Source organism: Muscardinus avellanarius (genome assembly GCF_963383645.1).
Source record: "Muscardinus avellanarius genome assembly, chromosome: 3".
NCBI classification, from domain to species: Eukaryota; Metazoa; Chordata; class Mammalia; order Rodentia; family Gliridae; genus Muscardinus; species Muscardinus avellanarius.
Genome location: NC_137788.1, coordinates 147,991,993 through 148,012,134, shown reverse-complemented (window position 1 = coordinate 148,012,134; position 20,142 = coordinate 147,991,993). Strand labels below are relative to the sequence as shown.

The following is a 20,142-nucleotide window of genomic DNA, read 5'->3' as shown; positions in this document are numbered from 1 at the left end:
ATTTTTTTAAAAAAAGCTTAGTTCTAAGACTAATTTTCTCACAGTTTAGCATCCCTGCAATTGAATTGCATCTTTTTCTTCTTTAAATCAGTACAGATTCTGATCAGTTTATTTCTCCTGTACCTTCCTTTTTCCTTTTCCCTTTTTTATTTTTTGTACTGGGAGTTGAACCAGGAGGTACTTGGGCTTGGAGGTCATTCTACCTCCAAGCTACACCCCCAGCCTTTTTATCTTGAAACTGAGTCTCATGAAGTCGGTCGGGATCTGGTTAAGTTGCTTAGGCTGGCCTCCAACCTGCAATACTCCTGTCTCAGTCTCCCAAGTACTTGGGATTACAGAGGTATGGCACCGTGCTGGACTCTCCCTTTCCTTCTTAAAGTTCACCTTGTAGTCGTTGTCAAGGGAAATTTGTCACCAGGGGAGGAAAGAGAGGTGATGCTAGGTCAGGACTCTCCAGGTGTGCCAGTCCCAATGCCACCCAGCCCGGGTCCGGCAAGAAGAGGCTTAGGTGTCCTCACCTCTGTGATTCTGAGGGACTGTGTGTACTGGGAGCATAGTGCATGGTTGAATCTCGAAGGAGAGGAGTACTGGGGATTGATCCTAGGGGCATTCTACTCTGAGCTAGACCCCCAGCCCTATATTAATTTTTATTTTGAAATAGGATCCCACTAAGTTGTGAAGGGTCTAAGTTGCTGAGGCTAGCCACAAACTGCAGTCATCCTGACTCAGCCTCCCAAGTATTGGGGTTACAGGTATGTGCCACTACACCCAGCTGCATGATTGAATTTTAATTAAAATTTTAAAACAGAGCTGGTTTTGTGACTCGGTGGTAGAACTCTTGCCTAGCATGTAGGAGCCCTGGGTTTGATTCTGATGTTACAAAACCTCTGGGAACATATTTGTCACTTATAAAAATAATGTCGCTGGGCATGGTGGCACACCCTTGTAATCTCAGCCCTTGGGAGGCTGAGACAGGAGGATCGCACAGGTTCAAAGCCAGCCTCAGCTACAGAGTGAGGCTCTCAGCGACTTAGTGAGACCCTGTTTCCAAATTAATTATAAAAAACAGGGCTGGGGGTATAGCCCAGAGGTAGAAAGCCCCTGGGTTCCACTCCCCAGTACCATTAAAAAAAGAATAAAAAATAGGGCTGGGGGTGTACCTCAGAGGTAGACTGCTCCTGGGTTCCATTCCCAGTACCACAAAAGAAAAAAAGAAAAAAGAAATAATTGGTCTGGGAGCCAGGCAGGGTGGCACATCCTTATAATTCCAGTATTTGGGAGGCTGAGACAGGAGAATCCCAGTTCACAGACAGCCTTAGCTACTTGAGGCTCTCTGCAACTTAGTGAGACTCTGTTTCAAAATAAAGAATAAAAAATAGGGCTGGAGTTGTAGCTTGGAGGTTGACTGCCTCTGGGTTCCATCCCTAGTACTGCAAATAAATAAATAAATAAATAAATAAATAAATAAATAAATAAATAAATAAAATAATTGGGCTGGGGGTGTAGCTCAGAGGTAGAATGCCCCTGGGTTTTGTCCCCAACATCACACACACACACACACACACACACACACACACACACACACACACATCATTGAAGAAACTGCACTCTAATGTAATAACAGAAGGTGAATTTATTTTGTATATAGAAGATTGCCTGTTGTAGGGAACATAATTAAAGGTTGTGGAAATTGCCAGCTCTCTTCAGATAGAGTCATCTTAGGAAACCCTCAGCCTCAAGTAACAGAAACCATGACTGGAAGTTACTAAAATAAGGCTGTAGCCCAGCATGGTGGTGCAGGCCTGTAATCCCAGTACTTGGGAGGCTGAGACAGGAGGATCAGAGGTTCATAACCAACCGCAGCAACTTAAGCCCCTGGGTTCAGTAGTACCAGAAAAAGAAAGAAAGAGAGAAAGAAGGAGGGAGGGAAGGAAGGGAGAGAGAAAGAAAGAAAAAAGGAAGGAAGGAAGGAAGGAAGGAAGGAAGGCAGGAAGGCAGGCAGGCGGGCAGGCAGGCAAACAAAAGTGACAGGTGATTGAAATAAATTGAGTCTGTTGAAATTCCTTTTGTGGAATTTGGCTAACTGAGGGGGCGAGTGTGTGTGTGTGTGTGTGTGTGTGTGTGTGTGTGTGTGTGTTACTAGGGATTGAATCCAGGGGCATTCTACCCCCACGCTACACCTCAGCTCTACTTTTACTTTCATTTTTTTTTGTGTGTGTGTGGTACTGGGGATGGAACCCAGGGGCATTCGACCTCCAAGCTACACCCTCAGCCCTATTTTTTATTCTTTATTTTTTTGAAACAGGGTCTCACTGAGTTGTAAAGAGACTCACTAGCTGAGGCTGTCTGCAAACCACGATCCTCCTGTCTCAGCCTCCCAAATGCTGGGATTACAAGCATGCACTACCATTCCTGGCTATTCTTTTCTTTTCTTTTCTTTTCTTTCCTTTTTGTGGTACTGAGGATGGAAGCCAGGGGCATTCTACATCTGAGCTACACCCCCAACCTTATTTGTTATTCTTTATTTTGAAACCGGGTCTCACTGAGTTAGTTGCAAAGGGCCTCACTGAATAGCTGAGGCTGTCCTTGAACTGTGATCCTCCAGTCTCAGCCTCCCAAATGCTGGGATTACAAGCATGTGCCACCATACCCGGTTCTATTCGTTATTTTAAAACAAGGTCTCACTAAGTTGCAGAGGGCCTCACTAAGTAGCTGAGGCTGGCTGATGCTGATAGGTGAACCTGTGATCCTCTTGTCTCAGCCTTCCAAGTACTGGGATTATAAACATGTACCACCCTCCCCCCAGATTTTATTTTTTTATTTTGAAACTAAAGCTCACTAAATTGCTGACAGCTTCACTAAATTACTGAAACTGGGTCTGAGCCTGCAATCCTTCTGTCTCAGCCTCCCAAGTACTGGGATTATAGGTGAGTGTCACCACACCTGGCTCAGGAAATCACTTTTTAAAACATACTCAAATTTGCAAACTATAAATTAAAAGGAAGTGATAATTTTACTAAGTTAAAATTAAGAACCTATAGCCAGATAGGATGGCACATACCTGTAGTCCCAGTACCTGGGTGGCTGATGCAGGAGGATCGCAGGTTTGAGGACAGCCTCAGCAACAGTGAGACTCTCAGTAACCTGGTGAGACCATTTCCAAATAAAAAATTAAAAAGGCTGGGAGTAGCCGGGCGTGGTGGCGCACGCTTGTAATCCCCGCACTTGGGAGGCAGAGACAGGAGGATCGCGCAGGTTCGAAGCCAGCCGCGCGCGCTGGCTTAGGAGACCCTGTTTCCAAACAAAAATGTAAAAGTAGGTCTGGGAGTGTAGCCCGGAGGTAGAAGGGCTTCCAGGAACCCAGTACCACCAAAAAAAAAAAGGCTGGGAGTATAGCTCAGAAGTGAAATATCCCTGACCTCAATTCCCAGTACAACAACAACAACAACAAAAATTAAGGATTTTTGTTCATTGAAAGAAACCATGAAGCCAGGCGTGGTGGCACACACTTGTAATCCCAGTACTCGGGAGGCTGAGACAGGAGGATCATGGGTTCATGGCCAGCTTCAGCTACTTATTGATGCCCTCTGCAACTTAGTGAGACCTTGTTTCAAAATAAAGAATAAAAAATAGGGCTGGAGGTATAGGCCAGAGGTAGAATGTCCCTTGGTTTCATCCCCAGTACCACACACACACACACACACACACACACACACACACACACACACAAGAAATAAACCATGAAAAGATAAACCATAATTTGGAAGAAGATATATGTGATATATATAGTTGATAAAAGATTAGTGTCCAGAAAATATAAAAAACTTTTAAGAGTTCATGAGAAAAAGAATACACAAGAAGATACTATTTTACCCTCGTCACATTTCTAAAAGATAAAAGTAGACAATCTCAAGCTCTGGATAAGATGCTGAATATGGCATCCACTTGACCACGTAATGTCTTGGTGACCATAGTGATGCTTCCCAGAACAAAGAAAGTCCCGCATCACCCAGGCGTGGTGGAACACATTTGCAATCCCAGTACTTGGGAGGCTGAGATAGGAGGATTTCAGGTTTGAAGCCAGCCTCTGAAACTTAGTGATACCCTGCTTCAAAATAAAATAGAGCCAGGTGTGGTGGTGCACGCTTATAATTCCAGCATTCGGGAGGCTGAGACTGGAGGATCGCGGTTCGTGGATAGCCCCAACTACTTAGTGAGGCCCTCCACAGCTTAGTGAGACCCTGTTTCAAAATAAAGAATAAGCTGGGCATGGTGGCGCACACTTATAATCCCAGTGCTTGGGAGACTGAGACAGGAGGATCATGCAGGTTCAAAGCCAGCCTCAGCTACTTAGGCTCTCAGCAACTTAGTGAGACCCTGTTTTCAAATAAAGTATAAAATAATTCTGGGAGTATATCCCGGAGGTAGAAAGCCCCTGGGTTCCACCCCCAGTACCACCAAAAAAATAAAAAAAGAATAAAATATAGCGGAGGGGGTATAGCTCAGAGGTCAAATGCCCCTGAGTTCCATCCCCAGACCCTAAATTAAATAAATAAATAAATAAATAAATAAATAAATAAATAAATAAAATAGGTCTGGGGATATAGCTCAGAGGTAGAATGCCACTGGGTTCAATCCCCAGTACCACTAAATAAATAAGTAAATAAGTAAATAAGTAAATGTCCCCATCAAGCCTAGAGTCAAGGAAGCATAGTCCTGACATTTAAAGGAGTTACCTTGTCCTTGTTTCCAGCCAAAATATGTTTAAAAATACTGATATATAGACTCAGGGCACCAAAAGAGTGATGTTTACAACTTACACTATTTTCTGTGCTGTCTTCCCCAAGTGAGGTCCAGGGCCGGGTGTAGGATCTGGCCTGGCTGGCCCGGTAACTGCTGCAGCCCAGCCCAGCCCAGGCCCTGTTCTCAAAAGCTGAGGAGAGTTCCGCTTCCTGCCGACTGCAGCGTGGTTTAGTAAGAGGAGCGGCAGAACTGTGGGTCGCAGATAGCCCAGGTGATTTCCAGAGCCCTTTCTCCCCCGTAATTTTTTGGTGCATTGCAATTACACAACACATGAGGTTCCGTGAGTTACAAACATACGCGCATGAGCCGGGGCCTGGTGATGTATGTTTGCAATCCCAGTGCTTAGGAGTCTGAGACAGAGGGCTGCATGTTCAAAGCCAGCCTCAGCAAATAAGCTCTTAGCAAACTAGCGAGACCCTGTTTCCAAATAAGATATAAAATTGGGCTGGGGGGTATAGCTTAGAGGTAGAATGCCTCTGGGTTCAATTCCCAGAGGCATTCTACCTCTAAGCTAAAATAAAACAAAAGCTACCTCTAATCCCCAAACCAAAACATACATGTACACAGCAATTGGGGTTATTTCCTTTCATATCCCACTCCCCCTTCCTCCCTCCCGACATGGGTTAGTGAGATTGGTAATAACACGTTCACAATTGATAAGGGTTACTCTTGCCAGATCCACCCCCCTCCAGCCTCCGGGAACTGCTGGGTGTGGTGTGTATGGCAGGGGGCGTGGCCAGCCCTGTCCACACAGTAGGTACACCAGTGCCCAGGGGGAGTGGCTGGCGGGGCTATACCGGCACATCCTTGCGATGCACAGTCTATAACTGGAAGGATATACACAAGAACTGGGGGACTCAGAGAAGAAAACACACTCTTTTGCAATATTTAAATTTTTAAATTATATTTATGCATTTCCGAGACTTACCAGATATTAACATTCCCCAAAACAGAATCTGAAACAAACAGCAGCTATATAGAGTCTGTATATATGGTCCACATAATATAGACTATCTGGGGTAGAGGATTACCGCTGTGATCCCCCCGCACCTGGGGGTCCCAGCATTTCAAAGAGTAACTATGCAGGCAGAAGGCAGATGTTATGCAAATGGAATGCAGCTGTGAGCAGGAAGGTGGCAGGTGCTTCAGAGACGGGCGTGGCACAGGGGCAGGACAGGGGGTACCTAAAAGTGATACCAATGTTTTAAGTAAACACAGGAGGCGCCCCATTGCCGTTTCCCTCAATGTGGTCTGCTGAGAGCCCAGAGAAGCAGAGGATCTCTGAACTCAGTGCTAAAAATGTCACAAACATCACAGACATCATTTTAGGCCGGTGACACTATACTCCTTGGCAACAAATATTTGTCCACAGAGAAGGGATCTGAATGTTGTAAACAGACAAAAGTCAAATTTTAGCCACAAGTTTGGTTAAAGAAGGAAGCGATTAAGTTAAGCGATTACTTTTTTTAGTAAACAACAACAACAACAAAAAATAAGCCACAACATCAGAACAGGCTGCTGCTCTTAGAAATCGGCCCCTTAAAAATTGGCTCTGATGGGCACCCCCAAAAGATGCTTTAAAACTGGCATGTGCCTTGGCGGCACCCGAGGAGGAGGCTGGGCTCCCAGGGGGCCCGCTCTGCGGGGATCAACGTGGAAGCTAGGCTCTGTAGATTTCTTAGAGGAACCAGCCGGGCCTGGGGGCGGCCCGCGGGGAGGGGGCACCGCGGCTCAGCTCTTCTTGCGCAGCTGGCTGTACTGCGCGCGGCCCAGGATGGGCTCCATGACGCTGGGCCGGAAGAAGCTGTCGCTGACCCTGCGCATGGGCTTCTCGCGGGGCATGGCCAGGAAGCCGGGGCGCAGAGAGGTCTCGCCCTTGTCCTCCGGGCCAGAGCAGGAGGGCGCGCCCAGGCTCCTGCGCAGGCCGCCGCGGGGCTGCGAGGGCCGGGGCGAGAGGAGCTCGGGGCTGGAGGAGGACAGAACCACCGAGCCCTTGCGCTCCACAGGGGGCGGAGGGTTGTCGATGTCTCGGAATTCGCTCTCGGGCTCCATCAGCGACAGCCTAGGGAGCTGAGACCAAGCAGCGAAAGGGATCCGCTTAGGCAGGATGGGGAGGGGCCGCCAGGGAGACCCCTGAGGTCCTGCCAGCCCTGATCTGCCTCCTCAGGCCTCAGGCAGGGCAAGCTTGTCAACCAAAGTGTCCAGACCCCTCGGGCCATTCTGGGGGTCAGAGGCGGGCAGTGGTTTTACTAACCCTTCCTTGGACTGGGGCTGAGTGGTCCACACATTGGCCCAGCCCTAGTCACTGCCTGGGCAGCCCCATGGTGGGAGTGAGCGGCCCCCCCCCATCCCGGCATTTCCTGCCCTGGCCGGCCCTCAATGGGTCAGCTCCATCTGTAACTTGCCAGGGGCTCCCAAAGAGCTAGCACCGTGTCCCTTCCGCTTTTCCTGTTGGTGACAGGGGATAGCGTTGGGATGGGGCTGGCTGCTGTCCCTAGAACTCATGGCTCGCCCCTCAGGGTGCCCTGGCAGCCTCCCCAGCCCTGCCCTGGGGCGGCACGCACACCTGCCAGGTCCTTCAATTGGGAGCTGAAAGGTGAGAGCTTAGCTCTGGATGTACCCAGATGGAAGTGGGGTGTGGGAAGAGGTTTCTATGTTCTTGGGGTTGAGACAGGTTTTAGATGTCACAAGGTCCCTGGGTGCTGAGGATTGGGGGGTCTCCAGGGGCTGGTGCAGCCCCTTCTGTCCAGTCCAGGCCCCAGGGCTCAGCGGGTGGGACTCACCGGCATGTAGTGCACCACAGTGTCCATCACGTTGTCAGTAACGCCCTTCAGGGCATCCGACAGGGACATGGCCCTCCCCTTGGTGGAGATGACAGGCTGGGCCGGCGTCAGGCCCAGGATCCTCCCCGCCGTGCCCAGCACAGCTGCAGGCGCCCAGGTCACAGCCGCGACGGTGGTCTGGAGGGCACTCTGCAGCGTGTGCGCCACGCTGCCCAGGAGGCCTTGCTGGCTGGGCAGGGCGGCTCCCTGAGGGCAGAGCAGAGTCAGCACCTCCCACGGCCACCACTCCCCGGACACCCCCTTCCACCAGCCCCAGAGCTCCAGGGGAAAGCGTGTGCATGCCGTGTTGAGAAGACCTGGCTCTGCTGTGAGCTGTCTCTTCCCCTCTGTGGACCGCAGTGTCTTCATCTGCAAAGTGGACAATAATCTCTGTCCTGCCTCTCTCTGCCTCTGTCTCTTTCTCTCTCTCTTTTTGTGTGTGGTACTGAAGATTAAACCTGGGGGCATTCTACTACTGAGCTACACTCAGTCTTATTTTCTTTATTTCTGGTTGTTGTTTTTCATTTTGAAATAGGATCTTAAACTGGTGCACGCTTGTAATCCCAGTACTTGGGAGGCTGAGACAGGAGGATCGCAGGTTCAAGGACAGCCTCAGCAAGGAGTGAGACTCTTTTCAACCTAGTGAGACTCTCTTTCAAAATAAAAATAAACTAGGGCTGGGGGTGTAACTTGGAGATAAAATGTCCCTGGGTTCAATCCCCAGTACCTAAAAAAAAAAAAAAAAAAGAAAAAGAAAAAGAAAGAAAGAAAGAAAGGAAGGAAGGAAGGAAGGTTTCACTAAGTTGCAGAGGGCCTCGCTAAGTGGCTGAGGCTGGCCATGAACCCACCATCCTCCTGTCTCAGCCTCCAAAGTACTAGGTGGACAGCGTCTTTATGCGGCACTGTGAGGGGCCGAGAGTGTGACATGGGAGTCCTTCCTTGGCCGTGCCTTTGGGGTGGGTAGAGCGTTGCCCCATGCGTGGCGTCCCTGGGCTTCGGGAGCGGAACCCCCTTCCCACCCAAGCTTCCACTTCCCCCCTGAGGATGCTGGGGCCCGGGGCTCTCGTCCTTACCTTGCTTACCTTGTTTTCCTCAGTCTCCGACTCTTCCTCTTCCTCTGTCTCCTCTCCCTCTGAGTTCGACTGGTCATCGTGGTCCTCATCCTGAGCGGCAGCCAGGTTGTGCAGCCAGGGAACGTGAACCTCGCTCTCCCTCCGGGACACCACCTGCATGGCTGCGGACGCGCCCCACTGGGCCAGCCTGCTCTAAGGGAGGGATGGGCCGACCTGGCTTAGCAGCTTTGCAGAGGCCGGGGCGCCCACACCAGAGCCCCTCACCCGGGGCAGGGTGCTAGCAGGCCCAGCCCTGCAGACGTTTCCTAAAACGGTATAGATATTGGGCTATATATGCTACATATAAATATATATATATATATATAAATATATATATATATATATTATATATATATACAGATATCACACACACACACACACACACACACACACACACACACACACATGGGATTGAACCCAGGGGCATTCTACCTCCAAGCTACACCTCCAGCCCTATTTTTTATTCTTTTTTTTTTTTTTTTTGTGGTACAGGGGTTTCTGGAAGCCCTTCTATCTCCGGGCTATACTCCCAGACCTATTTTTTATTTTTGGAAACCGGGTCTCTTAAGCCAGCCATCCTCCTGTCTCCGCCTCCCAAGCGCAGGGATTACAAGCGTGCGCTACCACGCCCGGCCTATTATATTTTATTTTGAGACAGGGTCTCACCAAGTTGCTGATCCTCTGGTCTCAGCCCCCCAAATACTGGGATTAGGCACGGACCACCAAAGCCCGGCTTTTAGTGAGTACTCCCTGGTGGCACCGACTGGCAAACACCCTTAGCATACAGTTCTATGAATTTTCATATAGGTAGGTAGATAGATAGATAGATAGATAGATAGATAGATAGATAGATAGATAGATAGATATATGCCCTGTACAACTACCACAGATCAACACAGAGACCATTTTCAGCACCACAGAAAACCCCCAGTGCCCCCGATCGACCCCGTTCCCCCAAGAGTGGCCACAATTTCTGACCGCCTATTATCATGTTTTTATTGGAGGGGAGGGAAGGGCTATCTTGGTGCTGAGATTGAGCCCAGGGCTTCACCATGCTAAACACGCATTCTACCGCTGAGCCGCACCCCCGCCCCCATGCATATTTTTAATTTTTATAAGTGGATCGTACAGTGTGTATTTGCTCATGGAGAGTTTCTGTAACTGCACATGATGGTGGATATGACAGCCACCCTCGTTGCATATTCCAAGTGTTTTCTTCTCTTTCATCTCTGTGTAATATTCCCTTGTATGAATTTCCCACCCTTTACCCATTCTACTGTGGATGGACACCTGCATTTCTCCCAGTTGTTGGCTAAAGATATGGCTGATATGAACATTTTTGATGTCTTGTAGGAGACAAAAGCAAGTCATCCCGCAAACCAGGTTTCCTTATCTTATGGCTTTCAGGGACTGCGTGAATGGTGTCCCTGATCCAGTCCTACCCACTCCAGGCGCGCAGATCAGTCCCAGCGTCACTGGCAGGTGACCCTCAGGGCAGGGGCGGAAGCGAACCACTGCTTGTACAACCCTCTGGGGCCACAACGCCTGGCTCACAGTGGGTCCTCAGTCCACCTGTGTCTGAATGAATGACCCGAGCCTAGCTGGGCTTCTACTCACATGACAGCTCAACAGTGGTCATCCTGTTTTGCTAACCTTCATAACTTACTGTTGTTTTTATTTCCAGTTTTGGCCTCAGTCCCCCCCCACCCGCCCCCGTGGTACTGGGGATGGAACCCAGGGACATTCTACCTCTGAGCTACACCCCTAGCCCTATTTTTATTTATTTATTTTGTGGGGGGGGGATCTGGGGATGGAGCCCAGAGGCATTCCTAGCCCTGTTTTTAATTCTTTATTTTGAAACAGGGTCTCACCGAGTTGCAAAGGGCCTCACTAAGTTGCTGAGGCTGTCCTCGAACCTTAAGCCTCCTGTCTCAGCCTCCCAAATGCTAGGATTACAAGTGTGTGCCACCATACCCAGCTTCGTTTTTTTTTTTTTTAACTAAAGTTCTTTATGGAAAAAAAAAAGTCCATCCATCAGAGGTAAAAGACACAGAAGGGTGGGGCTGGGGGCCGTGAGGAGCTAGCCCTCCCCGGGGGTGAGTGCAGCGGTGTGGGAATCTGAAGCCTCTAGGAGGGAGAACAGGATCCAGGGCAGTCAAGGCCAGGGCCAGCTGTTTCTCCCCCCAGCAGAAGGGTTCATGCTCTGCTTGTGTGCGGATGACACTTCCTAGTGCTGGTAGCAGGTGGGTCGCTCCCTCCAGGTGGGAGGCCCACATAGCAAGGCCCACCTAGGGGAGTGAGGGGGACTCGGGGAAGATGTGGGCCACAGAAGTGGCTGCTGTTCTCTCTCCCCTGCAGCCTGACCCACGAGCCCAGCCCTGGTTGGAAGGGGTCAGGAGGGAAGGGAGGCCCGAGGCTCCCAGGCAGGGGTCAGGCAGCCTCAGGGCAGACACTCACCAGGGGCGCCACACCCGGGACCCACATGGCCAGGGAGTGGCCCTTCTTCAGCGCCCAGCCCGTGGTCTGCACGGTGTGGTGGGAGAGGGTGTTGGCCAGGGCCCCGACCCTGTACATGAGGCTCGGCTTGCCCTTGGGGGCCTTCTGCGCCCGCTGGCGTCCAGGAACAGAGACTGGGTGGGGATTTGGGGAGAAAGAAGGAAAAACAGCTCAGAGGAGGGCTAGGGAAGGCCAGGCTGTGTCTTGGGCTGGAAGGTGATCCTTCCCGGCTCTCTGACTCAAACTTATGCGTGATGTGCTCAACCCGCTTTCCCTCTACAGATGTGGAAGTCACTAAGTGATTAGGGATCCCTCTGAAAATCCTGCCGGGCCTTCCCTATCCCAGTGAGCCCTGGCACCTTCTGCTGATCCCCGGGCGCCTGGGGGAGGGGGCAGCTCCTCAGGGTCAAAGTACCTGGCTCCTCCTTGGCGGGAGGGAGGAGGAGGCCCACCACCTTCTCCACGCTGCCTAGGGCGAGGTCAGCCCCGACAGAGGCCAGCCGTCCCACGCGGGTGCTGGCGGCATACTCTGCGGTCTCCTTGGCCACCCCCAAGGCCAGCTCACAGCTGGCCATAGTGGCCCCCAGGACCTTGTCGGAAGTGCTGGTGATGGGCACGCTGATGCTGTTTCTGGCGCTGCGAAGGCGTGTGGAGATGGTGTCCTTCAGCTCAGAGGCAAGCTGGGGGCGATGAAGGAGGGTCAGCCACGTGAGCCCCCGCAGGCCCAGCTCCTGGAAGGCCTCGTTGAAAGGTCCAGGGGACTGGCACCCGTACGAGGGCTCCTGGACCAAGCTGGGCTTTGCAGTGAAAGCCATGCCCTCCCTGTGCCAGCCACCCTAGCCCCCTGCCTGTCAAGATCCTGCCCCCAGGGGTGGCACTGTCCTGACACCCTGTGCACACAAATCCCGTCTCGTGTCCCTCCCTCAGAACACTGGCCACCCCCATCTGCATTTATATTGGTTTACAGATGTAGATGATCCTCCTCCAGGTTCTGCACTGAAATAATCTGCCTTCCCCTGGGGAGCCGGGGAGCTCCTCTGTGACAGTGACATTATTGTGTCCTTTTTGTGGAAAACTGGGGAGCAAAGAACACAGTACTCAGAGCCAAACAGACCTGCCCTCTTGCAGTGCCCGTGCTCGGCCGTGGGGCCGGGTGTGGTGGCTGTTTCTCATCTGTGCATGGGGGCTGCAAGCCCTGCCCCACAGGGTTGGCAAGAGTGAGAGTGCTTGGGGAAGCACTTTGTGGCCCCTGGCAAGGGCAGGCTCAGGGGAGGCCAGAGGGATGGGCGTATGGTTGGTCTGCCAAATACAGGAAGCTACAGACTGAAGCTTATTCCTAAGTGCCCACGAGGACCTGACTGTAGCAACCGCCCGGTGAACGTGTAGCCAGGCACAGTGACTTGGTCCACCCCATAGTCCACAAGGGCTGGGTTTCTAGGACCCGTGTCTCTAGGACCCAGGCTGCAGCCCTGGGGTCCTAACGAGTGTGGCGTGATCTCGGGCAGCTGTAGTCACCAAGTGTCCAGTGCAGCCCCACACAGACCCAGGTGCCCGGCACTGGGTGTCAGGTAGGAGTGGGACCTATCCCAAGTTCCTATTTGAGTTTGTCCTGGGCTTGTGCCTGATGTCCCCTAAACCCTGCCTCCAGCTGGCCCCACCGGGAGAGGAAGAACAGCCTGGAGGCCACAGTGGCAGAAGATGCTCGGCTCTCCTCCCTGAGGCAAGGGTGCTGTGGGACATTAGGGAGGGACTCACCTTCTCCGGAGGGTACTGGAGGGCCGGGATCTTCTCCTCCAGGTGGTCCAGGCCTCTGCAGGCCAGCTCATTGGCAGCTATGACTGGAAGGGAAGGGCCAGGAGTGAGCCAGCCCCCCACTGAGGACCAAGGAAAGCACCTGCTTCCTCCAGGCATCCATGAACCCGAAGCCCTTTGTCGTCTCCCCTTGCACCCCTGCTGCTGGGCTCTGGGTGAAGTGAGGGAAAGCGTGGGCGCACATGGGAGGTTGGAGCCACTGAACTCAGCCTGGTGTTTGTCCTGCTGGGGCTGGGTGAGGGCTGCTGAGAACCAGAGGTGGCTAAGGCCAGCCACAGCCCCCATAGGTTCCCGATTGCTCATGGCCCTTGCTTCTAACCACTGGGCGCTGAGATGGCGACAGTGTGTAGGGGATTACAGCCGGGGAGAGCTCCCCAGAGAGGAGGCACACGCCAGGGGTGGAAAATGCTTCAGGGACACTGCGCAGGGGCTGTGGGAGAGTTCAGTGGCTCCGACCTCCCATGCGCACCCACGCTCTTCCTTTGTGTGTGTGTGTGTGTGTATGGTACTAGGGGTTGAACCCAGCGATGCCCTGAGTGGCACCCTCCTGCCCCAGCCTGGTCTTTAAAAAAAAATTTTAACTTGCCAGGTGTGGTGGCGCATGCTTGTAATTTCACCATTTGAGAAGCAAAGACTGGAGGATCGTGTTTTGCGGACAGCCTCAGCTACTTAGCGAGGCCCTTCGTAACTCAGTGAGACCCTATTTCAAAAACCAAAAATACAGCCGGGCGTGGTGGTGCACGCTTGTAATCCCTGCACTTGGGAGGCTGAGACAGGAGGATCACACAGGTTCGAAGCCAGCCTCAGCTACTTAGTGAGGCTCTCAGTAATTTAGTGAGACCCTGTTTCCAAAAATAGGTCTGGGAGTATAGCCCGGAGGTAGAAAGCCTCTGGGTTCCACCCCCAGTACCACACAAAAAATAAATAAATAAAAAATAAAAAAAATTCAACTTTTAGCTGGGCGTGGTGGCTCACGCTTGTAATCCCCGCGCTTGGGAGGCAGAGACAGGAGGATAGCGCAGGTTCGAAGTCAGCCACGCTGGCTTAAGAGACCCTATTTCCAAATAAAAATATAAAAAAATAGGTCTGGGAGTGTAGCCTGGAGGTAGAAGGGCTTCCAGGAACCCCAGTACCACCTAAATAAATAAATAAATAAATACCAAAAATACTAAAAATAGGACTGGGGGTGGAGCTCAGAGGTAAAATGTCCCTGGGTTCCATCCCTAGTACCACAAAAATAAATAAATAAAATAAACTTGAGACTGATACGTCTAAGTTGCCAGGGCTGGCCTCCAAACTACAATCCTCCTGTCTCAGCCTCCTGAGCAGCTGGGTCCATAATTCTAAAGGGTATTTATGTGCTTTTTTTTTTTTTTTTTTTTTTTGCGGGTCTGGGGATGGAACCCAGGGGCATTTGACCTCTGAGCTACACCCCCTGTCCTATTTTTTATTCTTTATTTTGAAACCGGGTCTCACTGAGTTGCAGAGGGCCTCACTAAGTAGCTGAGGCTGTCCGCGAACCATGATCCTCCAGGTCTCACCCTCCCGAATGCTGGGATTACAAGTGTGCGCCACCACACCCGGCTAATTTATGTGCTTTTTAATTTCATTCTTTCTCCTGATTTTTATCCCCCCCCCACACACACACAATTACCCAGCCAGCAAAGAGCCTGAAGGACTTGTCTGCCTTCTGATTGGGCAGAATGAGACCCAGGGATGGGATGTGGAGAACTTGCTGGACACAGTTCTCTAGTTAGGAGACTGGAAGGTACTAGACTTCTTAGCTGTTGGGATTTCTCCCAGCGTTGTCAAAAGCTGCGTCTTGGAGACCATGTTTTCAGATGGGGCTGGAAGGATTTGCAGGGGCGGCTCTGTAAGGCTCACAGGGTCTCCTGTCTCCCACTTCCAGGGCCCGGCAGGTCGCTCTCTGCTGCCCCCTCCTGTCACCAGCTGGTACCATCGGCAGCAGCCCCTCTCCATCCACACCCTGGGGCCCTAGTGCCTGCTGCTGGGGCCTCCCTGCTGGACTGCTGGTCATGGATGCTGCTGGTGGTGGTGCCTGGTGGGTGTCTGTTCTGTTGCCCCTTTCCCCTGCCCTCGAAGCTCTGCCTGTCCCTTCCCCTGCAAACTCTTGGGCTGTCATCCTAGGAAAATGCCAGCGGGCTCTCATGAGGCAGGCCGCATGCGAGGGATCTGTGTCTAAGTCTGTTTCTGTGTCCATATGTCCATAGATGGGAAGGCCGGGCAATGAGACAGAAGCTGTCAGAAGACAGATGAGCAGGCATCAGAGGACAGACAGGCCGACAGACAGACAGGTGGCAGCGGGCGTCAGGGGCCGAGCACTCACACTGGGTGGACAGCCTGCGGACCACGGGCTCCATGCTCCAGGCGGCCAGGCTGCTGGCGCCCTGCATGCCCTTCTCGTAGGCGTTGCACACGGAGGCCACCAGGGGGTGGGCTTCCTTGGTGCTGGTGTAGGTCTTCTGCACACACTCGCAGGTGCCGCTCACCACTGGCAGCTGCAGGACCCGCTGCAGCACATTCTCCTGCTCCTGGGGGGAAGGAGCACGGTCACGTCTCCCCCCTCTCCAGCCCCCCACCCCCGGGAAGGTAGCCCCGGGATCGTGCAGTCCAATGGCCAGGCCGGCCTGAATCCAAAAGCGTCCTCAGATGCCCCAGTCATGGGAGCCCATGGGGGAAATGAAAGCCAGACTGCTGTGCCCTCCTGGCCACGACCCGGGCTCTGGAGAGCTGTTGGGCGGCCTCTGCTCTCCAGGGACCAGGCCAAACACCAGCTCCCCCTGAGGGCCTTGCAGACTCATTGGCAGAGAGCAGGTGGCATTAACACATCAACCTGGAACTTTAGTCTACCTTTGAGTTGTAGCGTCATCTAATCCTTTCTCCTCCTCCTCCTCCTCCTCCTCCTCCTCCTCCTCCTCCTCCTCCTCCTCCTCCTTCTTCTTTTCTTTCTCTCTCTCTCTCTCTCTGTACTAGGGATTGAACCCAGCGCCATTCTATCTCCAAGCTACACCCACAACCCCTTTTATTTTTTGTTTGGAGACAGGTCTCGCTAGATCGCTGAGTCTGCCTCTCTATGTCACTGAGGCTGTCTTTGAACCTGCAATCCTCCTGCCTCAGTCTCCCGAGTATCGGGATCACCGGTGTGCGCCACCATGCCTGACCATCTCAGCCTTTTCTGAGCTCCTGCCTCCCTGCCCATCGATGTCGTCCACTGCCAGGGACGCTCACCTTCCCTCCTCGTCCCTTCCTGCCCTTCACCATCGCTTCTCCGTGAGGCTTCCGGAGTCTCCTCCCTCAGACAGAAGCCGCTGCCTCCTTCCCTTGGCCCCCACGCTGTGATCGATCAGTTGCCTGGACGCTTTCTCTCCCAGTGACTCTGGGCTTGTTGTTCCCGTGCCTAAGCCAAAGGCCGGCCCAGGAGAGTTCACAGGAGAGGCAAGTGGCAGTCAGAACCGCAGCCCGCAGACCGCCTAGGTTTCCATCTGCCAACTGCACAGAATCTTGGCCTCCCCAGGGCTCTCGGACAAGAGCCCTATCCAGAATCCCCCGCCAGGCTTGGATTTGGGTGTCTCCCTCCTGGCCATGCCTGGGCCCCCTGTTGGACAGCTCTGCTGAGCTGAGGTCAGCCTCCAGCCCGTCCTACCCTCTGAGCTCTGGAACAACCCGAGCACGTCTATTTCATCACTCACGACTGGCCCTTCACATATTTGAAGTCCAGCGTCTCCCTCGGGAGGTCCCGTCTCTGCACGTAGCAGCTCCAGTTCCTCCCCTGGTGTTCGTGTTTGTTTGTTTGTTGTACTGGGGCTTGAATCCAAGGATGTTCTACCTCTGAACTGCACCCCCGGCCTTTTTTAGTTTTTGTTTTTTGGGTACTGGGGATCAAGGTCAGGGGCATGCTACCTCCTAGCTATGCCCTCAGCCTGTTTGGGGTTTTTATTTTTTAAAAATTTGAAATAGGATCTCACTAAATTGCCGAGGCTCTCACTATTGCTAAGGCTGGCCTCGAACCTGCAACCCTCCTGTCTCAGCCTCCCAAGCACTAGAATTACAGGCACCGCCATGCCCACCAAGCCTAGGTCTCAGTTTATAAATGTTTTACACCATGGACTGGTGACCACCTCCCCTGGACAAGATACAGTTTGGCATTTTTTTTTTTTTTTGCAGTGCTAGGGATGGATGCTAGGTAAATGCTCCACCATGAACTATACCCTGGCCCTTTTTAAAATTTTTATTTTGAGACAAGATCTCACTAAATTGCCCATGCCGGCCTCCAGCTTGTGATTCTCCTGCCTCAGCCTCCCAAGTAGCTAGAATTATAGATGTGTGTCACAGAGTCCGGCTTTACATTGTCATTCTTAAAAATACAGCACTTATACTTGGGAGACTGAGACAGGTAATTGGAAGTCAGAGACAGGAGGATTCCAAGTTTGAGGCCAGCCTCAGCAACTTAGAAGGACTCTCAGCAACTTAGTGAGAACCTGTTTCAAGATAAAGAAGGCTGGGGGTATAGCTCAGAGGAAGACTGTCTCTGAGTTCATCCCCCAATAGCCCCCTCAAAAATATAGCACTCACCCTGTTTCAAAATAAAGAATAAAAAAAATAGGGCTAGGAGTGTAGATCAGAGGTAGAATGCCCCTGGGTTCCATCCCCAGTACTGGAAAAAAAAAAAACAAAAAACAAAACAGCACTCAGACTTGAAGTCTCCAGATGTAGCTTGAGCATGCAGGGGGGAGTGGGACCATCCCTCCTCCTCCCTGGGGTGCTGTGCTCTTCTTGAAGCATTTCTATTGGGCAGTTTACCGGGTGCCATATGCCCCCGGAGCTGGTCGGGTGCCCTGGTGGCATGAACTTTCTTCATTCTCACAGGGACCCTCTGAGTCCTCATTGTCACCACCATTGCTGATGAGACGGACACCAGAGACGTGAAGTGACTTATCCAAGGTCACACAGCTCGTAAGAGGCAGAGGCAGGATTCCAAGTTGGGCTTGCGTGAAATGGCATACCTGGGGTTGGCTTCAAAATCATCGAGGTGAAGGTGAGGCGGGTTGGCCATGGATTTGAGGGGAGTGCTGGTGAAAGGAGGCCCTTACTCTATACTTGTGCCTCGTCTTATGAGGATTCACAGAGGTAAAATGAGAAGACCCCAGGGGTCTGGCTCAGATGCTCAGGCTCCGCGGGGCTGTGAACGCGCCTCTGTGGCAGGGTCTGCCCTGGAGGTGAGCGCCTAGCCTGTTCTGTCTGCAGAAAGCTGTTACAGGACCCGCAAGGAGACACACGCGGACACTGGACCACAGTATTTAGCTTTTCATACGGCGGGCAAGTTGGAAATTGGAAGTAGAAAAAGGTTATGAGTATACATGAACAAAAAAACATTTTCTTCAATATTTTGGGCAGAGCCATCAAGGGTTGTTTTAGACAAAGCCCAAGGGGAGAAAAGGATGCTGGGAAAGGGAGATCCCCCCTCTGTCAGGAAGGACTCACTGCATGTGTCCGCTTTAGGTCTCTCTGCTCAGCGTCAGTACAACGCTTACCCGGCCATCCCTATTACGGAGGTTACTTTGCACCTAATTTGCAGTGAGATGGCCTCATAATTTTTAAACTTCACTAACTCTGAACCATGCCAAACTAGCAAGAGACAACAAGTACATTTAAAAGTATCGAAATTACTCCAAGTCACAGTGAAACCAGGACAGAGATAAACACCCCACACGCTGGACACCCCAGTCACTGCCCGGCACAGCACCGCCGGGCCAGCCGCTCGCAGTGAGTGACCCAGGAGTGGCGCAGGGCGACGGCTCTGCATGAGGAAAGGTGGACTCTCATATCAGGGTCCAGAGCCCAGTAGCTCCTTCCCGTCAAGCCCCCCCAAACAGCCAGGATTTCTGTCCTTTTCTTCCAAAGGACTTTGTTGTTGGTGGTGGTGATGGTGGTGGTGGTGGTGTGTGTGTGTGTGTGTGTGTGTGTGTGTGTGTGTGCATGTGTATGCGTGTGTGATTGAGAATTGAACCCAGGACCTTCTACCTCTGAGCTGCGCCCCCAACCCTTTATTTATTTATTTATTTGCACTGGGGATGGATCCCAGGGGCTTTTTCTACCTCTGGGCTATACTCCCAGACCTGTTTTATATTTTATTTGGAAACAGGGTCTCACTAAGTTGCTGAGAGCCTCACTAAGTAGCTGAGGCTGGCTTCGAACCCGTGCGATTCTCCTGTCTCAGCCTCCCAAGCGCGGGGATTACAAGTGTGCGCCACCGCGCCCGGCTTTTTTTACTTATTTATTTTGAGACAAGGTCATGCTAAGTTGCTAAGTGTCTGGCTTCCAACCTGCGATCCTCCTATCTTACCCTCCCAAGTACTGGGATTACAGGGATATGCTACCATACCTGACCGGGATTAGTTTTGCTTTGTTGTGGTACTAGGGATTGAACCCAGGGACGTTCTAACTCAAAGCTGCACCCTCAGTCCTATTTTTTATTCTTTACTTTGAAATAGGGCCTCACTAAGTAACAGAGGGCCTAAGTAGCTGAGCATGGCCACGAACCTACAGTCCTCTTGTCTCAGCTTCCCAGGTGCTATGATTACAAGTGTGCGCCACCATGACTGGCTCTGGGCTTAGTTTTTTGGGGGTTGGTTGGTTTGTTTGTGGCACTGGGGATGGAACTCAGGGATCTTCTAGCTCCAGGGTTCCCCACCTATTTTTTATATTTTATTTGGAAACAGGGTCTCACTAAGTTGCACAGATCCTCACTAAGCTGCTGAGGCTGGCCGCGAACCCTGTGATCCTCTTGTCTCAGCCTCCCAAGTACTGAGAGGACAAGAGTGTGCCACCACACCCAGCTGGGCTTAGTTTTTGATAGGTATCTCCCCCCATCCTCAGATCCTCCACATCACCCTGCAAAAGGTACAAGGACAGGAACAGCTGAGACGTGGTCTTTGAACTGGGATTGTAACAGGCATCTCCGAACCTCCCTTCCTCCTGCTCCATCCTCCTCGGCTGCCCACCCCTGTCTCACATGAGCCCACGGTACTTACAGGGAATTCTCCATCCAGCAAAGTCGGGCCCCGGTTGGCGGCCAT

At 51.9% G+C, this 20,142-nt stretch overlaps 1 protein-coding gene across 1 annotated transcript; it reads right to left on the bottom strand.

The window, feature by feature from the left end:
* Nucleotides 1-6,534: 6,534 nt before the first annotated feature.
* Nucleotides 6,535-20,142, bottom strand: PLIN1 (perilipin 1; the record flags this gene model as incomplete). The annotated part of the gene is made up of 8 exons (XM_080692973.1): nt 6,535-6,873; nt 7,587-7,832; nt 8,699-8,890; nt 11,195-11,367; nt 11,649-11,913; nt 12,989-13,071; nt 15,393-15,597; nt 20,098-20,142. 8 exons carry the CDS (start codon nt 20,140-20,142, stop codon nt 6,535-6,537), a joined length of 1,548 nt encoding a protein of 515 aa, XP_080549099.1.